This window comes from Pecten maximus, unplaced genomic scaffold (genome assembly GCF_902652985.1).
Source record: "Pecten maximus unplaced genomic scaffold, xPecMax1.1, whole genome shotgun sequence".
In the NCBI taxonomy this organism is placed as follows: Eukaryota; Metazoa; Mollusca; class Bivalvia; order Pectinida; family Pectinidae; genus Pecten; species Pecten maximus.
In genome coordinates this window covers 111,198-133,466 of record NW_022979477.1, presented here as the reverse complement: position 1 = coordinate 133,466, position 22,269 = coordinate 111,198, and the positions used below count along the sequence as shown (strand labels likewise).

At 37.3% G+C, this 22,269-nt stretch overlaps 1 protein-coding gene across 2 annotated transcripts in view; it reads right to left on the bottom strand.

Moving 5' to 3' along the window:
* Nucleotides 1-18,662, bottom strand: part of LOC117318696 — a 33,677-nt gene extending 15,015 nt beyond the window's left edge. Inside the window, exons 1-3 of one of the 2 annotated variants that reach the window (XM_033873653.1) lie at nucleotides 18,615-18,662; nucleotides 17,379-17,477; nucleotides 16,614-16,685 (exon numbers count right to left, since the gene is read on the bottom strand). In XM_033873653.1, the coding sequence (XP_033729544.1) occupies nucleotides 16,614-16,685; nucleotides 17,379-17,389 (83 nt within the window). In that variant the 5' untranslated portion in view covers nucleotides 17,390-17,477; nucleotides 18,615-18,662. Of the gene's footprint in view, nucleotides 1-16,613; nucleotides 16,686-17,378; nucleotides 17,589-18,614 lie in introns of those variants that run through there. The other variant, XM_033873654.1, reaches the window with a different exon arrangement.
* Between the last annotated feature and the right edge of the window lie 3,607 nt (nucleotides 18,663-22,269).

The window sequence follows — 22,269 nt, the reverse complement described above, 5'->3', positions numbered from 1 at the left end:
GTTGTATCAAAAATATCCTAGAAGGATATCAACTGCCCTGGCCCATTTTCCTCCACCATCTACTGCCTAGCTCGTAGAGGAGAACAAATCCCATTTAAAATGAATAGGAATAATTGAAATCCAGAGACGACCACATTTGAGTGTCTGTCCTTACATTTCTTGGTATAATTGTACTTATGACTAAGAGATATTATCTGTATCGCTAATGTCATATGATAATCAGTACAGCCTTAATTTCAAAATCTATATAATCTCAAGAGACACATAGCATAATCTGGTGAGAAAATTAAATCATGATAATCCATAGCCGTCTGTACCATTGAAGTATTAATGTTAACACTTGCTAGCAATTTATGTCAACAATCAAAATTTATCAATGTCTGCACTCACATCTGTGTCAATACTTGTCATTGATGTCAACACTATACTGTCATTGATGTCAGCACTCACTAGTCATGAATGTCAACACTCACTTGTCACTGATGTCAACACTCATTTGTCATTGATGTCAACACTCACTTGTCATTGATGTTAACACTCACTTGTCATTGATGTCAACACTCACTTGTCACTGATGTCAACACTCACTTGTCATTGATGTCAACACTGACTTGTCATTGACGTCAACACTCACTTGTCATTGACGTCAACACTCACTTGTCATTGATGTCAACACTCACTAGTCATGAATGTCAACACTCACTTACCATTTATATCAACACTCACTTGTCATTGATGTCAACACTCACTTGTCACTGATGTCAACACCCACTAGTCGTTGATGTCAACACTCACTTGTCACTGATGTCAACACTCACTAGTCATTGATGTCAACACTCACTATTCATGAATGTCAACACTCACTTACCATTGATGTCAACACTCACTTGTCAATGATGTCAACACTCACTAGTCGTTGATGTCAACACTCACTTGTCACTGATGTCAAACTCACTAGTCGTTGATGTCAACACTCACTTGTTACTGATGTCAACACTCACTTGTCACTGATGTCAACACTCACTTGTCACTGATGTCAACACTCATTTGTAATTGATGTCAACACTCATTTGTAATTGATGTCAACACTCACTAGTCATTAATGTCAACACTCATTTGCCATTGATGTCAACACTCACTTGTCATTGATGTCAACACTCACTTGTGATTAATGTCAACACTCGCTTGTAACTGATGTCAACACTCACCTGTCACTGATGTCAACACTCACTAGTCACTGATGTCAACTATCCCCGGTCACGGATGTCAACACTCACTAGTCATTAATGTCAACACACACTTGTCATTGATGTCAACACTCACTAGTCATTGATGTCAACACTCACTTGTCATTGATGTCAACACTCACTTGTCATTGATGTCAACACTCACTTGTCACTGATGTCAACACTCACTAGTCATTGATGTCAACACTCACTAGTCATTAATGTCAACACTCACTTGTCATTGATGTCAACACTCACTTGTCATCTGATGTCACACTCACCTAGTCATCTGATGTCAACACTCACTTGTCATTGATGTCAACACTCACTTGTCATTGATGTCAACACTCACTTGTCATTGATGTCAACACTCACTTGTCACTGATGTCAACACTCACTTGTCACTGATGTCAACACTCACTTGTCACTGATGTCAACACTCATTTGCCATTGATGTCAACACTCACTTGTCACTGATGTCAACACTCACTTGTCACTGATGTCAACACTCACTTGTCACTGATGTCAACACTCACTTGTCATTGATGTCAACACTCACTTGTCATTGATGTCAACACTCACTTGTCATTGATGTCAACACTCACTTGTCATTGATGTCAACACTCACTTGTCACTGATGTCAACACTCACTAGTCATTGATGTCAACACTCACTTGTCATTGATGTCAACACTCACTTGTCATTGATGTCAACACTCACTTGTCATTGATGTCAACACTCACTTGTCACTGATGTCAACACTCACTTGTCATTGATGTCAACACTCACTTGTCATTGATGTCAACACTCACTTGTCATTGATGTCAACACTCACTTGTCACTGATGTCAACACTCACTTGTCACTGATGTCAACACTCACTTGTCACTGATGTCAACACTCACTTGTCACCGATGTCAACACTCACTTGTCATTGATGTCAACACTCACTTAGTCATTGATGTCAACACTCACTTGTCATTGATGTCAACACTCACTTGTCACTGATGTCAACACTCACTTGTCATTGATGTCAACACTCACTTGTCACTGATGTCAACACTCACTTGTCACTGATGTCAACACTCACTTGTCATTGATGTCAACACTCACTTCCCTTGTGTAAACCTCATGTCTATTCAAAACTTCATTGCCCCTGATGTCAACCCCCTTCCATTGAGCACACTCACTGTCATTAGTCAAAATTCACTTGTACTGAGGTAACACTCATGTCTTTAATGTCAACACTACTTGTCACTGATGTAAACACTACTTGTCCCTTTGAAAAAACACACTTGTATGATGTAACATCACTTGCCTTAGCACACTCATTGCCTTTGATTAAACACCCTTCATTGATGAAACCATTTCTTTTTGATGTAACACCCTTCATTGGGGGAACATTCACTAGTCATTGATTTAACACTCCGGGAATGATTAAAACACCCCTTTTCACTGATGTCACACTCACTTGTAAAGATTAAACACTCACTTTCTTTTGATTTAAAACACTCATTTGTCAATGATTCAACCTCATTGTACGATGTCAACACTCTTTTTGCCATTGATGTAAACACTCATTGCCTAAGTCAACACCCCCTTGTTTGATTCAACACTACTTTTCATGAGTCAACATCAGTATGTGTCAACAATTTTTTGCTTATGTCACACTCCTTTTGTCAGATTCCACTATTTGCCTTTGATGAAAACCCCTCATTTTCTTTGAGTCAAACTAAACTGCATTGAGAAAACACCACTTGCCTTTGATGTTAACATTTTCCCATTTGAATTTAAACATCACAGTCAAAATGTAAACCCTCCTGTCTAAATCAACACTCCTATCTTAATTAACACTCACTAGTCATAATGCAACACACTTCATTAAGGTCAACACCCCTTTATCATTATTAAAACCACTTTCACTGATGTAAAACACTCACTTGCATTGAGTCAACATCCTTTCATTGATTAAACACTCACTGATTGTTAAACACTCTTTTGGGCGATGAAAACACTGACGCATTAGTAAAACCCCTTTGGGATTTTTCAACACTCACTTGTCAGTTTTGAAACACCTTTTGTCATTGATTCACACTCTCTAGATTGATGTCAACACTCACTTGTCACTGATGTCAACACTTCACTTGTCACTGATGTCAACACTCACTAGTCATTGATGTCAACACTCACTAGGCATTGATGTCAACACTCACTAGTCATTGATGTCAACACTCACTATGTCATGATGTAACACTCACTTGTCATTGATGTCACACTCACTTGTCACTGATGTCAACACTCACTTTGTCATTGATGTCAACACTCACTTGTCATTGATGTTCAACACTCACTTGTCTATTGCTGTCAACACTCACTTGTTACTGATGTCAACACTCACTTGTCACTTGATGTCAACACTCACTTGTCACTTGATGTCAACACTCACTTGTCATTGATGTCAACACTCACTAGTCATTGATGTCAACACTCACTTGTCACCGATGTTAACACTCACTTGTCACTGATGTCAACACTCACTTGTCACTGATGTCAACACTCACTTGCCATTGATGTCAACACTCACTTGTCACTGATGTCAACACTCACTTGTCACTGATGTCAACACTCACTAGTCATTGATGTCAACACTCACTTGTCATTGATGTCAACACTCACTTGTCATCGATGTTAACACTCAATAGTCATTGATGTCAACACTCACTTGTCATTGATGTCAACACTCACTTGTCATTGATGTCAACACTCACTTGTTATTGATGTCAACACTCACTTGTATTGATGTCAACACTCACTTGTCACTGATGTCAACACTCACTTGTCACTGATGTCAACACTCATTTGCCATTGATGTCAACACTCACTAGTCATTGATGACAACACTCACTTGTCACTGATGTCAACACTCACTTGTCATTGATGTCAACACTCACTTGTGATTGATGTCAACACTCACTAGTCATTGATGTCAACACTCACTTGTCACTGATGTCAACACTCACTTGTCATTGATGTCAACACTCACTTGTCATTGATGTCAACACTCACTTGTCATTGATGTCAACACTCACTTGTCATTGATGTCAACACTCACTTGTCACTGATGTCAACACTCACTTGTCACTGATGTCAACACTCACTTGTCACTGATGTAAACACTCACTTGTCATCGATGTCACACTCACTTGTCATCGATGTCAACACTCACTTGCCATTGATGTCAACACTCACTAGTCATTAATGTCAACAATCACTAGTCATTGATGTCAACACTCACTTGTCACTGATGTCAACACTCAATTGTCATCGATGTTAACACTCAATAGTCGTTGATGTCAACACTCACTTGTCATTAATGTCATCACTCACTTGCCATTGATGTCAACACTCACTTGTCATTGATGTCAACACTCACTTGTCACTGATGTCAGCACTCACTTGTCACTGATGTCAACACTCACTTGTCACTGATGTCAACACTCATTTGCCATTGATGTCAACACTCACTTGTCACTGATGTCAACACTCACTTGCACTGATGTCAACACTCACTTTGCACTGATGTCAACACTCACTTGTCACTGATGTCAACACTCACTTGCTATTGATGTCCACACTCACTTGCCATTGATGTCAACACTCACTTGTCATTGATGTCAACACTCACTTACCATTGATGTCAACACTCACTTGTCATTAATGTCAACACTCACTTGTCACTAATGTCAACACTCACTTGTCACTGATGTCAACACTCACTTGTCACTGATGTCAACACTCACTTGTCACTGATGTCAACACTCAATTGTCATTGATGTCAACACTCACTAGTCATTGATGACAACACTCACTTGTCACTGATGTCAACACTCACTTGTCACTGATGTTAACACTCACTTGTCATCGATGTCAACACTCACTTGTCATTAATGTAAACACTCACTTGTCATTGATGTCAACACTCACTTGTAACTGATGTCAACACTCACTTGTCATCGATGTTAACACTCAATAGTCGTTGATGTCAACACTCACTAGTCATTGATGTCAACACTCACTTGTCACTGATGTCAACACTCTCTAGTCATTGATGTCAACACTCACTTGTCACTGATGTTATCACTCTCTAGTCATTGATGTCAACACTCATTTGTCACTAATGTCATCACTCATTTGTCAATAATGTCATCACTCACTTGTCACTGATGTCAACACCCACTTGTCACTGATGTCAACACTCACTAGTCATTGATGTCAACACTCACTAGTAATTGATGTCAACACTCACTTGCCATTGATGTCAACACTCACTTGTCTTTGATGTCAACACTCACTTGCCATTGATGTCAATACTCACTTGTCACTGATGTCGACACTCACTTGTAACTGATGTCAGCACTCACTAGTCATTGATGTCAACACTCACTTGTCACCGATGTTAACACTCACTTGTCACTAATGTCAACACTCACTTGTCACTGATGTCAACACTCACTTGCTATTGATGTCAACACTCACTTGCCATTGATGTCAACACTCATTTGTCATTGATGTCAACACTCACTTGTCATCGATGTTAACACTCAATAGTCGTTGATGTCAACACTCACTTGTCATTGATGTCATCACTCACTTGCCTTTGATGTCAACACTCACTTGTCATTGATGTCAACACTCACTTGTCACTGATGTCAACACTCACTTGCCATTGATGTCAACACACACTTGTCACTGATGTCAACACTCATTTGCAATTGATGTCAACACTCACTTGTCACTGATGTCAACACTCACTTTACACTGATGTCAACACTCACTTTGCACTGATGTCAACACTCACTTGTCACTGATGTCAACACTCACTTGCTATTGATGTCCACACTCACTTGCCATTGATGTCAACACTCACTTGCCATTGATGTCAATACTCACTTGTCACTGATGTCAACTGTCACTTGCCATTGATGTCAACACTCACTTGTCTTTGATGTCAACACTCACTTGCAATTGATGGCAACACTCACTTGCCATTGATGTCAACACTCACTTGCCATTGATGTCAACACTCACTTGCCATTGATGTCAATACTCACTTGTCACTGATGTCAACACTCACTTGCCATTGATGTCAACACTCACTTGTCACTGATATCAACACTCACTAGTCATTAATGTCAACACTCACTAGTCATGAATGACAACACTGACTAGTCATTAATGTCAATACTCACTTGTTACTGATATCAACACTCACTTGTCACCGATGTCAACACTCATTTGTCATTGATGTCAACACTCTCTAGTCATTAATGTCAACACTCACTTGTCACTGATGTCAACACTCACTTGTCACTGATGTCAACACTCACTAGTGATTGATGTCAATACTCACTAGTCATTGATGTCAACACTCACTTGTCACTGATGTCAACACTCACTTGTCACCGATGTCAACACTCATTTGCCAATGATGTCAACACTCACTAGTCACTGATGTCAACACTCACTTGTCACTGATGTAAACACTCACTTGTCACTGATGTCAACACTCACATGTCACTGATGTCAACACTCACTTGTCATTGATGTCACACTCACTTGTCATCGATGTCACACTCACTTGTCATCGATGTCAACACTCACTTGCCATTGATGTCAACACTCACTAGTCATTAATGTCAACAATCACTAGTCATTGATGTCAACACTCACTTGTCACTGATGTCAACACTCACTTGTCATTGATGTCAACACTCACTTGTCATCGATGTTAACACTCAATAGTCGTTGATGTCAACACTCACTTGTCATTAATGTCATCACTCACTTGCCATTGATGTCAACACTCACTTGTCATTGATGTCAACACTCACTTGTCACTGATTTCAACACTCACTTGTCACTGATGTCAACACTCACTTGTCACTGATGTCAACACTCATTTGCAATTGATGTCAACACTCACTTGTCACTGATGTCAACACTCACTTTGCACTGATGTCAACACTCACTTTGCACTGATGTCAACACTCACTTGTCACTGATGTCAACACTCACTTGCTATTGATGTCCACACTCACTTGTCACTGATGTCAACACTCACTTTGCACTGATGTCAACACTCACTTTGCACTGATGTCAACACTCACTTGTCACTGATGTCAACACTCACTTGCTATTGATGTCAACACTCACTAGCCATTGATGTCAACACTCACTTGTCATTGATGTCAACACTCACTTGTCATCGATGTTAACACTCAATAGTCGTTGATGTCAACACTCACTTGTCATTAATGTCATCACTCACTTGCCATTGATGTCAACACTCACTTGTCATTGATGTCAACACTCACTTGTCACTGATGTCAACACTCACTTGTCACTGATGTCAACACTCACTTGTCACTGATGTCAACACTCATTTGCAATTGATGTCAACACTCACTTGTCACTGATGTCAACACTCACTTGAAACTGATGTCAACACTCACTTGTCACTGATGTCAACACTCACTTGTCACTGATGTCAACACTCACTTGCTATTGATGTCCACACTCACTTGCCATTGATGTCAACACTCACTTGCCATTGATGTCAATACTCACTTGTCACTGATGTCAACTGTCACTTGCCATTGATGTCAACACTCACTTGCAATTGATGGCAACACTCACTTGCCATTGATGTCAACACTCGCTTGCCATTGATGTCAAAACTCACTTGCCATTGATGTCAATACTCACTTGTCACTGATGTCAACACTCACTTGCCATTGATGTCAACACCCACTTGTCACTGATATCAACACTCACTAGTCATTAATGTCAACACTCACTAGTCATGAATGACAACACTGACTAGTCATTAATGTCAATACTCACTTGTTACTGATATCAACACTCACTTGTCACCGATGTCAACTCCCATTTGTCATTGATGTCAACACTCTCTAGTCATTAATGTCAACACTCACTTGTCACTGATGTCAACACTCACTTGTCACTGATGTTATCACTCTCTAGTCATTGATGTCAACACTCATTTGTCACTAATGTCATCACTCACTTGTCACTGATGTTAACACTCACTAGTCATTGATGTCAACACTCACTTGCCATTGATGTCAACACTCACTTGCCATTGATGTCAACATTCACTTGTCTTTGATGTCAACACTCACTTGCCATTGATGTCAATACTCACTTGTCACTGATGTCAACACTCACTTGTAACTGATGTCAGCACTCACTAGTCATTGATGTCAACACTCACTTGTCACCGATGTTAACACTCACTTGTAACTGATGTCAACACTCACTTGTCACTGATGTCAACACTCACTTGCTATTGATGTCAACACTCACTTGCCATTGATGTCAACACTCATTTGGCATTGATGTCAACACTCACTTGCTATTGATGTAAACACTCACTATTCATTGATGTCAACATTCACTAGTCATTGATGTCAACACTCTCTAGTCATTGATGTCATCACTCACTTGTCATTGATGTCAGCACTCACTTGTCACTGATGTCAACACTTACTTCTCATTGATGTCAACACTCATTTGTCATTGATGTCAACAATCACTTGTCACTGATGTCAACACTCATTTGTCATTGATGTCAACACTATCCTGTCATTGATGTCAACACTCACTTGTCACTGATGTCAACACTCACTTGTCACTGATGTCAACACTCACTTGTCACTGATGTCAACACTCACTTGTCACTGAAGCCAACGCTCACTAGTCATTAATGGCAACACTCACTTGCCATTGATGTCAACACTCACTAGTCATTGATGTCAACTGTCCCTGGTCACTGATGTCAACACTCACTTGCCATGGATGTCAATACTCACTTGTCACTGATGTCCATACTCACTTACCATTGATGTCAACACTCACTTGTCTTTGATGTCAACACTCACTTGCCATTGATGTCAACACTCACTTGCCATTAATGTTAACACTCACTTGTCACTGATGTCAACACTCACTAGTCATTAATGTCAACACTCACTAGTCATGAATGACAACACTCACTAGTCATTAATGTCAACACTCACTTATCACTGATGTCAACATTCACTTGTCACTGATGTCAACACTCATTTGTTATTGATGTCAACACTCACTAGTCATTGATGTCAACACTCACTAGTCATTGATGTCAACACTCACTAGTCATTGATGTCAACGCTCACTAGTCATTAATGTCAACACTCACTTGTCATTAATGTCAATACTCACTTGTAACTGATGTCAACACTCACTTGTCACTGATGTCAACACTCATTTGCCATTGATGTCAACACTCACTAGTCACTGATGTCAACACTCACTTGTCACTGATGTCAACACTCACTTGTCACTGATGTCAACACTCACTAGTGATTGATGTCAATACTCACTAGTCATTGATGTCAACACTCACTTGTCACTGATGTCAACACTCACTTGTCACCGATGTCAACACTCATTTGCCAATGATGTCAACACTCACTAGTCACTGATGTCAACACTCACTTGTCACTGATGTAAACACTCACTTGTCACTGATGTCAACACTCACATGTCACTGATGTCAACACTCACTTGTCATTGATGTCACACTCACTTGTCATCGATGTCACACTCACTTGTCATCGATGTCAACACTCACTTGCCATTGATGTCAACACTCACTAGTCATTAATGTCAACAATCACTAGTCATTGATGTCAACACTCACTTGTCACTGATGTCAACACTCATTTGTCATTGATGTTAACACTCACTAGTCATAAATGTCAACACTCACTAGTCATTGATGTCAACACTCATTTGTCACTGATATCATCACTCACTAGTCACTGATGTCGACACTCACTAGTCATTCATGTCAACTCTCCCTGGTCCCTGATGTCAACACTCAAGTACATTGATATCAACACTCACACTGAAATACAAGAGCATGTAGTAACATATCATGTACATAGTTGTACATGTAGGTGAACATGACTGACATCAATCGGCCAATTCTTCACATGGCGTACGTAGAATTCATCATACAACATTTTGACTAATCAGTAAGACAAGCAAAGTCCATTAGTCCAAAAACTACTAACTCAATACAGTTTCCCATTTTCATTAAAATGTCAGTTTGAAAGGCCTAGGAAATTCTAACAAGTAACAATTTCTGAGTAAAACTGGAGGATTTTTCTTAATATTCTCAGCCTTCAGTTTGTTTGGTGTCAGTTTGTTAAGTGTTTTCAGTGCGATAAACTTACGAGGTCGATCATTTACATTTTGGTAGGCCTAACATTTGGTTTGTTTTTGTTTAACGTCATATTAACAGCCAGGGTCATTTAAGGACGTGCCAGGTTTTGGAGGTGTAGGAAAGCCGGAGTACTCGGAGAAAAACCACCGGCCTACGGTCAGTACTTGGCAACTGCCCCACGTACGTTTCGAATTCGCAACCCAGAGGTGGGGGGCTAGTGATAAAGTGTCGGGACACCTTAACCACTCGGCCACCGAGGCCCCGGTAGGACTAACAGAAATAGGCATTTTTTGTATTATTACTGTTGCGTCGTCACAACACTGTGCACCGCAAAATTAATAACTTTACTTTGAAAAAAAAACTTCGGTTACTTATTTGGACGATATTTATGTTAAATGAACAATTCAAAAATGAGGAATAGCAATAATTTTCCAATTCGCAAAAAAAAAAAAAAAAAATAAAAGTCCCCGTCGGAGGCCCCATCGCCGGATATCAGTCCCCGTCGGAGGCCCAATCGCCGGATGTCAACAGTACACTTGTTTCTCATGGGATTGATACAAATGCATTATGTAATTTTATTTGTTTAAGTTACATAATCAACGTTAGTGAATAGCCATTGGTGTTCATAGAGACCATATGATTCATCCGCTTGCAAAATAAAAAATAAACATGTTCTTTCTCCACGTGATAAATGATTACAATAACCTCGGATTCCATTTTCGTCTGGTAAAAGCGTGGCTTCTTAAGCCTCGTCAGGCACTCGGCTCTCTCCGATAAAAACAGCAAATGGTGACAGATAAAACTGCCAGTTGTTCAGCGATATTTTGAAATTGATACACATTGCCAATATTTCATAAGAAGTGCCATAATTTTGTAAACAGTCTAATTTTGAGTTTTACAAAACTTTTCGGAATTAATAAAAAATATAATGAAATCTATACTATTTATTCTCTTCAATAAAAACAAATACTATTAAAAGATCATAATCAAATCTATCAAATTCAATAGGGCCGTGTGACGATCGTTTACCTAAAATACACGTATATTATAATATCTACCATTGATATCAACCTCCTAAATATGATAGATCGATTCGTTTTGTATGCTTCAAACTGATTAGTCAAACTCTGAATGGCTGTAATATTCGATTTTAAAATTCGATTGTTCAAAACCCGATCGGTTTTCATCAGTATGACACAATGAATGAAGGTCAGCAGAGTAAGTCTTTTTTTCCCGTTTTGATTGTTGATGTCGCCTTGATGGACCTTATCTCAAGTGTTCTAATTGTTGGAAATCAATCATATTTCAGCCAATTGACATAAACGCTACCAGCTTTTAAAAGTATATACATCGACATTACACACCGACATTACAAATAGGCATTGCACACCGACATTACACATAAACATTACACACCGACATTACACACCGATATTTTACATCGACATTACACACTGACATTACACACCAGCATTACACACCGACATTACAAATCAACATTACACACCGACATTACACACCGACATTACACACCGACATTACACATCGACATTACACACCGACATTACACACCGACATTGCACACCGACATTACACATCGACATTATACACCGACATTACACACCGACATTACACACCGACATTACACACATACATCGACATTACACACCGACATTACACACCGACATTACACACCGAGATTAGATACCGACGTTATACATCGACATTACACACCGACATTATATACCGACATTACACACCGACATTACACATCGACATTACACATCGACATTACACACCGACACTACACACCGACACTACACACCGACATTACACACCAACATTACACACCGACATTACACACCGAGATTAGATACCGACGTTATACATCGACATTACACACCGACATCATATACCGACATTACACATCGACATTACACACCGACATTACACATCGACCTTATACACCGACATTACACACCGACATTACACACCGACATTACACACCGACATTACACATCGACATTACACACCGACATTACACACCGACATTACACACCGAGATTAGATACCGACGTTATACATCGACATTACACACCGACATTATATACCGACATTACACACCGACATTACACATCGACACTACACATCGACATTACACATCGACATTATACACCGACATTACACACCGACATTACACACCGAGATTAGATACCGACGTTATACATCGACATCACACACCGACATTATATACCGACATTACACATCGACATAAACATCGACACTACACATCGACATTACACACCGACATTACACATCGATATACAAAATAATTGATTAAAATATAGAGCTAGAACTCGTTGTAAATATCGGTATTCCTCTACTTTATCACTTTCGGCGAGTGATAGTTACGTTTGATACTCGATTATAGTAAATAAAAGGGACATTTCGAAATGATTGACATTTAGGTAATAACTTAGTTTTTTTTTAACTCCTGCTATCTACTAAATAAACGAATATATCATCAAAATATATATAATTGCTTTACTATATTTATAAACCTATGTCGAAAATAGATAACATTTCAGTATTCGAATTTTTTATGAGAGCAAAAGAAACAGGCATTGGATTAATTAGGCGAATTTAATTTCCTTTTACACGGAGATACAAATGTGATTCTTAGATGTCTTACTGAAAATAACAGCCTGTGTACATATTCATATGCAATTCCTTTCTAATTAAAAACTGTGTTTGTGAGCTCTCTATAATGCCTGTTACCTTTGTCGAGGAGAGAGTGGTTGAGACTTGACGAACTTGTCAGGAAGTAAGGGTATGTTTTCGTCCGAAATGAACTCTAACAATTGGCGGTATTGATGTAAAAACACGTTGACTTCTTATGAGTTAACCCATTTTCGCTTACTACTTCAATATTAATGAGTTAAGTTTAGGACAGAGACTTATGCAATGGAGATTTACATTTAAACAGTTAAAATTGAAGCAACAATATAACATATTTATCAAAAACAAATTGAGCAGAAGATCGTACAGGTAAGTTCCACATTCTTTCGCAGAATAATTTCTTGCGGTTGACTATACAAGAAATAAGCGCAAAGTAGTCTTCTCCAATGATTTGCCCAATAGGTGGTGTACATGGAGAAGCATGATATGCACGTGCAGAAGGTTAGCTGGCAAATTAGTTCAAAACAACGCACTAATCGAAACGAATGAATGTTCATTTTCATTTTTTCTTAATTTGTTTTATTGTTCAAAGTTGCCTGTTCAAGTGTTTTATCTAGGACGATGAAAATATCTTTGTAATTTTGTATCAGTGGATCATAAGATGACATCGGCGTTGTACATAGCGTAATGATGTTCCTTGTTGCCAACTGATGTTGGGTCATAGGAGAAAGGGATTTTTAAACCAATGATATGACGTGAAAACACTTCATAGCTCATGAAAAACAGAAAATCCGCCTAAATACTATTTCCGAGTCTTTCTATCTGTTCATTGCATATCTAATTTTAACCGTCACATATCAGTCAAGTTTTAGCATTTTTGTCAATCACAAGAAACAAAATCTTCTCTATGCTGTGGTGTAGGGCGGGGGCAGACCAGCCCGTCATGATATAAAGCATACCACGACCTACATCGTAGATATATTCGATTTCTCATCATCTTGAATATGTCATCTGATTTCCTAACTATATATAAGTATATTTTTATCTGCTACATGTACATCAACTTATCCATGGACAACCTATCGCGACAAAAATGAAGGGACGCAGAAACCAATAAAACAGTCTACTGCTAAATTGACCTGATGACACAGGACTAATTAGCCCCTCTATTCATACTTTTCTTTCAAATGTAACATTATGTGTTGGTGGCATGCGGGATCTTCAATATTTTATTTTCAACGTCATTTATTAACGTATTTCAGTTGAATCGGTTTTTACAATATTTCAGGAAGAACAAATCCAATTCGGTTAACAGATGCGATATGTCAATATGTTTACATGACCTTGTGAGCCTTTATCAGTTTTCTGATAATGTCTTGTTATGTAATAGAAATTTTTAATTTTGCCCGACAACAAGTACGGAGGCCGACCTTCAAACTTCAGAAAGGGGATAAAGAGGTCCAAAAAACATCAATTTACTGATAGTGATTCTGAATAGATCTACGGTGTAGGTCGTGGTAGTTTTACATAACTTTTAGCTGGTCTGACACGTGGCTAATAAGCCGCCCTATTCATACTTTTCTTTTTAAATTTAACATTCTGCGTTTTGACATGCTGGATCTTCAATATTTTATTTTCAACGTCATCTATTAACGTATTTCAGTTGAATCGATTTTTAAAATATTTCAGGAAGAACAAATCCAATTCGGTTAAGAGATGCGATATATATATGTCAATATGTTTACATGACCTTGTGAGCGTTTATCAGTTTTCTGATGTAATACAAACCGTTTTTGCCTAACAACAGGTAAGGAGACCGACCTTCAAATTTTTTTTTTTTTTTTTTTGTTTTTTGTTTTTTTTTTGGGGGGGGGGGGGGGGGGGGGTGAGGGCGTCTTGAAATATAAATCAAATAAAATCGTATACATATGTTTTGTTGTCGTAAATAATATGTTAATGCACATGTATTATAGCAATAGTACTCAGTCCATACATAGAGTACATACATGTGTAAATGTGTGCATGTCTAATTGGTACACATGTTATACGTAAATGTATGACAATAGCCCGATATGCATAAGTGTGGAATGTATGTGTGTAATTTACGACCATGGTCTTATCTGTCACATACACATTATCAATATTGCCGAATATACCCCTATTTGCCCCCCCCCCCCCCCCCCCCCCCCCCCCCCCCCCCCCCCCCCCCCCCAAATCTGGGGGATCAGTCCCATCATGTATACGTTTGAATCGTAGTCACCTTAGGATGCCTTTTACTAAATTTGGTTATAAACTGATCCTGAAAAAGAAGTCAATTGTTGACGGACGGACGAACGGACGCCAGACTTCAAAGTGTTAAATAATCTCACGTTGGTCCTTCATACCAGGTGAACTAAAACTGAAGGATGACGTAATCCAATAAAAACATCAATTTACTTCCGGAAATGCCAGAGCGTTGTACAAGAGCAGTACAATCCGACGCCACAAAACTGATAAAACAAGATAATTAAGTTTCTCACGAAAAAGTACATAAACAACTGAAACTATTTCAGACACTGAAAATGATTCTGAATAGAAATGAATGTCTGTTGTGCATTTTGAGATCAAAATCATAACTTGATGCCCATATATGGATCTATCCAAATAATCGTCAAATACTGGGCATGTAACGAAAAATACCATGATCGTAAAATACACATACAATATATATTCGATCATATAGATATGTACACATGGATTGGGTATTATTTCAAAGTCACCGTGGCATCCTACATATAAATCTAAATCATGTTTGCGATATCAAAACTTGTTTATAACGTAATGATTAAGATTGAATTAAATTTACATTTCAAAACGACCCCTAACCCTTCGAACTTTGAAGTCTATGTCTTCCGGACCTGAAAGTGACACCACGGTAAAAATAACTATACATTATAGAAATCCTGGTTTAGGGACACTATTTATGCAAATTAAATTTGTCGTTGCTTTGGAGATGGTTGTTTGGGACAGGGAAGTGCAATGTGATTACTCTGTCGACAATTGTTCTTTAATCAGATAATCGTTATTTCATATTTCAGACATGGTAGCTCTGTCAAAGATCCACCTACAGACCAGGGGCCGCGATGGCCGAGTGGTTAAGGTGTCCCGACACTTTAACCCTAGTCCTCCACCTCTGGGTTGCGTGTTCGAAACCTACGTGGGACATTTGCCAGGCACTGACCGTAGGTCGGTGGTTTTGCTCCGGGTATTCCGGCTTTCCTCCACCTCCAAAACCTGGTACGTCCTTAAATGACCCTGACTGTTAATAGGACGTTAAACAAAAACGAACCAAACCAAACACCTAAAGACCACAAGATAACCAGTTTGATAAAAGGACAATATCGCAATGATTCAATTTATTCATTAAAAGTTACTCGCCGATCATTGCACTCCTTTAATTCCGCCTTAGAACCATGTTGATGACCCTGAGAGCAAGTGTAGTTTGATTGCCTAAAAGACAAAGTAACTGTGCAGCCTTAAGTGTTAAACATGCATGTAGTTAGATATGTCATGTTTAGCTGGTGATATTCAAACACTAGCGATCATCGACCTGTCAGCGATAATGTCGTTCTTCAATACCTCAAAATGTACAAATAAAACTGAAGCAATATCTAAACAAAAATATATTCATGTGGAGATATATTTTCTAAGGTAATTGAAGTCATATCCTCTTAACGACGATATCCACCATAACTCTGTGTCTGTTTATTTGTTGTTGTTGTTTGTTTTTTGGTTTTTTTTTGGGGGGGGGGGGGGGGGGGGGGGATAAGAACCTGAGTTATATCTGCAAAAGCATAATGAATTAGAATAATTAGGCAGGTTTGATTTTGCACATGGAAATACAAAAGTGATTCTTTAATATCTTATTGAAACTAACAGCATGTATATTCATATGTTATTCCTTACAAATTCAAAAATAATATTTTCAATAAAAACGAATTGAGCAGAAGATCATATAGGTAAGTACCGCTACCTTGAACAGAGCTGTGTATACATATGAGTGCGTGGAATTACTGAAAGTTTGATATGTGGTCAGGAGATTTACGTTTAGGTGTTTATACCTCATTTAACACAGTAATAGTAAATAATTGATTAAAAAATCAAACATATATTGTTTATAATGTATAGCTCGTCATCACTTACCAATTGCCCATCTTGACAATATGAAGCGATGTCCCCGGCAGTGGTCGAGTGAAGGAATTATCAAATCACAGGTGACAAATCCTTCCCCGAACACCAACTCTGGTAAAAACGAGTGAAGTTGTTGGTGTAGGAAGTTCTTTGAAGTAACGTTATAATCTGTTTAAATATGGAATACCATCTCAGGTAAAAAAAATAGGCATCAACTGAGATATATGTTATATATTGTTATCTAAATTCAAAGCAAACGTTATAGATATTCCTAATAATCATGAAAATATCTGTTCATGAACAACTTAACGCTGACCTGTGTGTTCACCATTCCGTGTAAGAAAAACAAAAATTATTACTAGTAACTAAAGCTGAAACAGATACACCCAAGAATATTACAAATGTTTTACCAAAACTGATCTATAAAGTAATTATATGATAATCTAAACAAATCTGGAAAAAGCCAGTATATATATATAGGTATTCGAAGAAAACCTGTACTATACCTTAACCTGAAACAGATAGAACTTTAGAAGAATATTACAATAATTTAACTGATCTATAAAGTTTGATTCTAAGTAATATAACATATAAACAAAAACGATTACTACTTACTTAACCTGAAATAGATACAACTTTTAAAGAATATTACAACAATTCTGCAATAAGTTAATTATCTATACAAATCAGCAAAACGTATAAAGTTAATCAATATGGAAAAGTACAAAGTCTAACTAATATAAAATTGATTTACAGTGAAAAAATAAATTTAAGATTCCGTAATGTTGATAAACAGATATATATATTTACACTATCAATGAAAAATGGTACAAGGCTGAATTTGCTAAAATAATATACATGAATGTAACTTATTCAATCGTATTAAAATATATCTTAAGCATTTACACTATATCTGAAACCAAGCACAAATCAAATCAAAATGACACAAAATTTAACAAAATAATAGAGTTTGTTTTATCAATTTGTTTACAGAAAACAAGATTCAAAAGTATTCAATGATATATTCTATACATGTTTTCTGTTTATAAATGATTCAGTAAGCACATATATAGGTATGCCAAGATGTTGATCATTCAAATATCAAAGCGAAATATGATGATTTTCCAAAGTGTGCTTCAGTTTTATCAGAGACGTTATATTTACATCTCTGGTTGTATACATTATTTCTTTACAGTTTGGCAATCATTAACAGCTAATGACATTCTGATTACCTACGAGTTGATTTACCTGTGTTCTGATTTACCTGTCTTCTTACGCTGAGAATATTTCTATAACAGACTATAACTCCCTATCAACACACTTTAACCCCTATGTAAACACCCCACCATAACCAGAGTTGGTGTTTGGGGAAAATCCCGACAAATCGTTATCAGTTCCGTATTTTTGTACGAAATGAGTACAGAGGATTTTCATACCCGTCAAACAAAATGGAATACAAATGACTGACGAGCGAGAAACTGCTTTCATGAGTCCTTTGTCACTTTATCGATTTTGCCATTTTGATGTCATGATATATTCTAGAGATTTATCTTTATGGTGTTATCAACTTGTATAGTCTTATTGTGCGTTTCATACGAAATTCATGAAATATCCGTGATAGATAGCGGGACAGGTCAGTAATGATATCAAATACTTTTTTGTATATGGAACATTTTACTTTTTTATCCTCATTGTATCAACTGTTTCTGATAAAGTTTTTAAATGTGTTTTATTTGATATTTTGATCCTTAAATAGAAAAGACACCTCGATATCGTGTCGTAATAATCAGTCAACCGGACAACAATAACAGGGTGGCCCCAATAGACGACTAACGAAATATATAGTGTGAGTGTTTAACTAAAATAATAGAAAAAAGGCAAAGTATGGCTTTATGATGAAAGTTTGTATGTATTATGATTGTGAAAAGTCTAAAGAATTAATGCAAGTAACTATTGTGCTAGAGTTATTATCGCGTACGCCCACTTTTCTTTCCATTTTGTACTTAAAATGGACTTTGCTCGAGAAAACGAATACCAATAGTCCTTACATCAGTAAGTTTGGGGGGGGGGGGGGGGGTTTCTTTTCTTTTTTCTTTTTTTTTGGAAGGGGGGGGGGGGGGGTTGGGGGCAACGAAAATTAAGCATAGATTGTTAGATTATATAACACAGAAAGTTAAATGTTATTCAATTAATTTATCCAGAAGTAAATATTTTTACATATTATATGTAGATTTCCTCGCTATCAAACATGTAAATAGAGCATGAACAAGTAGTATCATCGTAATAATTGCTCGGGTTCTCATGTGATCTGATAAGGTCTGTTTTTAGCAGAGAGAGGAGAGTACGTTTATTCGTTTACACGTTGAATCCTGTCACTTTCTCATGTTAACTGTTATTTCTGCAGTAGATATAGCATCTTAGTAAACATATGTTTAAACGTTGCCTGATGGCGTAAAGCATTTATCCACTCTATCGTATTCCGGGAAACAGTTTGTTTATACAGAATAGTGCGTGCATGCCCATTAGCATACTTATGGCATAATTTTGTAGTGCAAGCCTTATTTGCATCATAAGATATTGTCAGATTTACGGAATCTGTTTTTATTTATAAAAATGACGATCCCATTGAAAGAGGGAATGTCCTTTTTGAAGGTGAATAGGTCGTTCTTACGTCCATAGAAGTCAAACTTCAGAGTTAAGAGTGTTTATATCAATTTTTTTTTAATTTTTTTTTTTTTTATCATTTATTTATCTTTTTATTTATTTTTTGCCAAACTGGGTTATTCAAACTGAAATTTCATCACTAACATACTGTATGTCCCTTTGGGGAACTTGGAATTTCTTCACTATATTTTATTTCTACATGTCTGCTGTCTATGAACTAAGTCTAGGAGTTTTCCACCGGGAATGCATACGCATACGGTATGCTGAACGAATATGTATGGTTAAAACCAATTGACATTCATGCCTTCATTAATTTTAGGTTTTATCATTAAAACCTGTTTTTAGTATACTAGTAATACCAGATACTAGTTATAATGACATTTTTGTCATAATCATCCTGTCTTTGTGAACAAGTGTCTAAACAAATATAATCAGTACAGTATAGAGAAACAAGAACAAATACAACAAGTGAAGAAGATATGAAACATCAAAATGATCACATGCTAAATTGGTAGCCATGACAACTAAATTGGATGCAGAATGTAAATACGAAGAGAGAAATTGCAATTTAAATTGTTTACATAATGGTAAAAAGTCACATTGATAAAATCAGCTTCAATATCGTGATTTGAAAACATATAAGCTGTTGACAAAAACTATAAAAAGACATGGAAAATAGAGCTATTATAGATAATATCTAAATGTTAAAACTAGTTTACCATGAAAACAATTTAGCAAATTTATAAAATATGATTGATGATAAACATTTATAACCATGATACAGTCAGTGAAAGCTGAAGTTTTACATTTCATATTTTAATTCAGATGGGGCAAATGAAATACTGTGATGTGTATTACATTTATTTGTTTTTGTAACTCGAGTTGTTTCCCTTCCCACAGTGTGAAAACATGCAGACCTTTTGATGTGCACCGAAATGGCCTTTCGCTTTATGTTTGTGCGTGTCTATGCGTGGACAAAAAAATTACCGTCTGGCAGAAGTCCTCAATATCACCAATCAGCATAGGTTTTTGAATTTATGTCTTGTGGATAGTAAAGTTTATATCTCGCTTTGTCCATTAATCGGTGAAAATTCAGGCTAATCAGCTATTTATAGCACTTGTATTTCTACGTTTACGTTTCATACAATGAAGTTCAAGCGATTAAAACTAATCTTTTTTTGGAAAATTAGCAATTTTCACACTATGACCAAGTCGTGTTGCACAAATCTGTTATCGTATTTATCCATTTAGATTTTAAAGGGTATGGATACAGGATTGTTAAACGAAAACCGAGTATAGCAATATTGATTTGCATGGTGTTTATAGTTATAATGATCAGTCAATGTAAGTTGTGTAAAGACTATATTAAAATAAATAAAAACACATACACACATTGCCGGTCAAATAGTGCCGCTACAGTTCTAAAGCTGAAAGAATAGTTATAGTAAGAGTTCATATTTGTCATAAAATAATTTTAGAGGTTAACACGACAGGAAATTGTCGTAATATCCACCAATGTAATCAGGTGGAATAAGACCCCATATACTGAAAGGAGCACGTTAATGCAAGTCATTTATATAACGTTTATTTCCCTTGGGCTATTTGCATGTCATCATTAACGTGAACATGCACTATGTTGCATTTTGATAAGATAGTAGAGATCTCTCCCATCAAACGTAGGGAACATAATAATCCATATGCAAGGAGAGTACGAGGACGAGCTGCACTAAGAACACATACCCAGTGGCAGACATTAGAGGGGTCACAGGAGGAGCCTTGGGGAATCAGTACAGTGGAAGTTGGTGTTCTATGCCGTCCCTACTGATACGTGTTGGGGACGCAGTGGGTGCACCTCTCTCTGAACCAAACAGCAATGCATAAATACATCGGGCTACTCAACTTGAAACTAATCAAGAGTTGCTCAACAGTCACAGATACGGAAGCTGTGAGGCGACTTTTTGACATTTGACTTTCGATTTTTGACTTTTTCAATTTACGCCGTGGCACATCTGTCAGTCCGTCAACTTTTTCATTTAAACAATTTTTTTCAAAAACCATGACACCCAGAGACCTAATATTTGGCTGTAGCATATTCGAATGATAAAGCTATCAAGTGCGTTCTTATGAATGACCTTGTATCATACCTCCATGCTATTTCAAAGATGCTCTAGAATCAGGTGAGCGATACGGGCCCACTGGGCCTTTTGTTTTATACTGCGTCATGAGGGTATAAGCAATG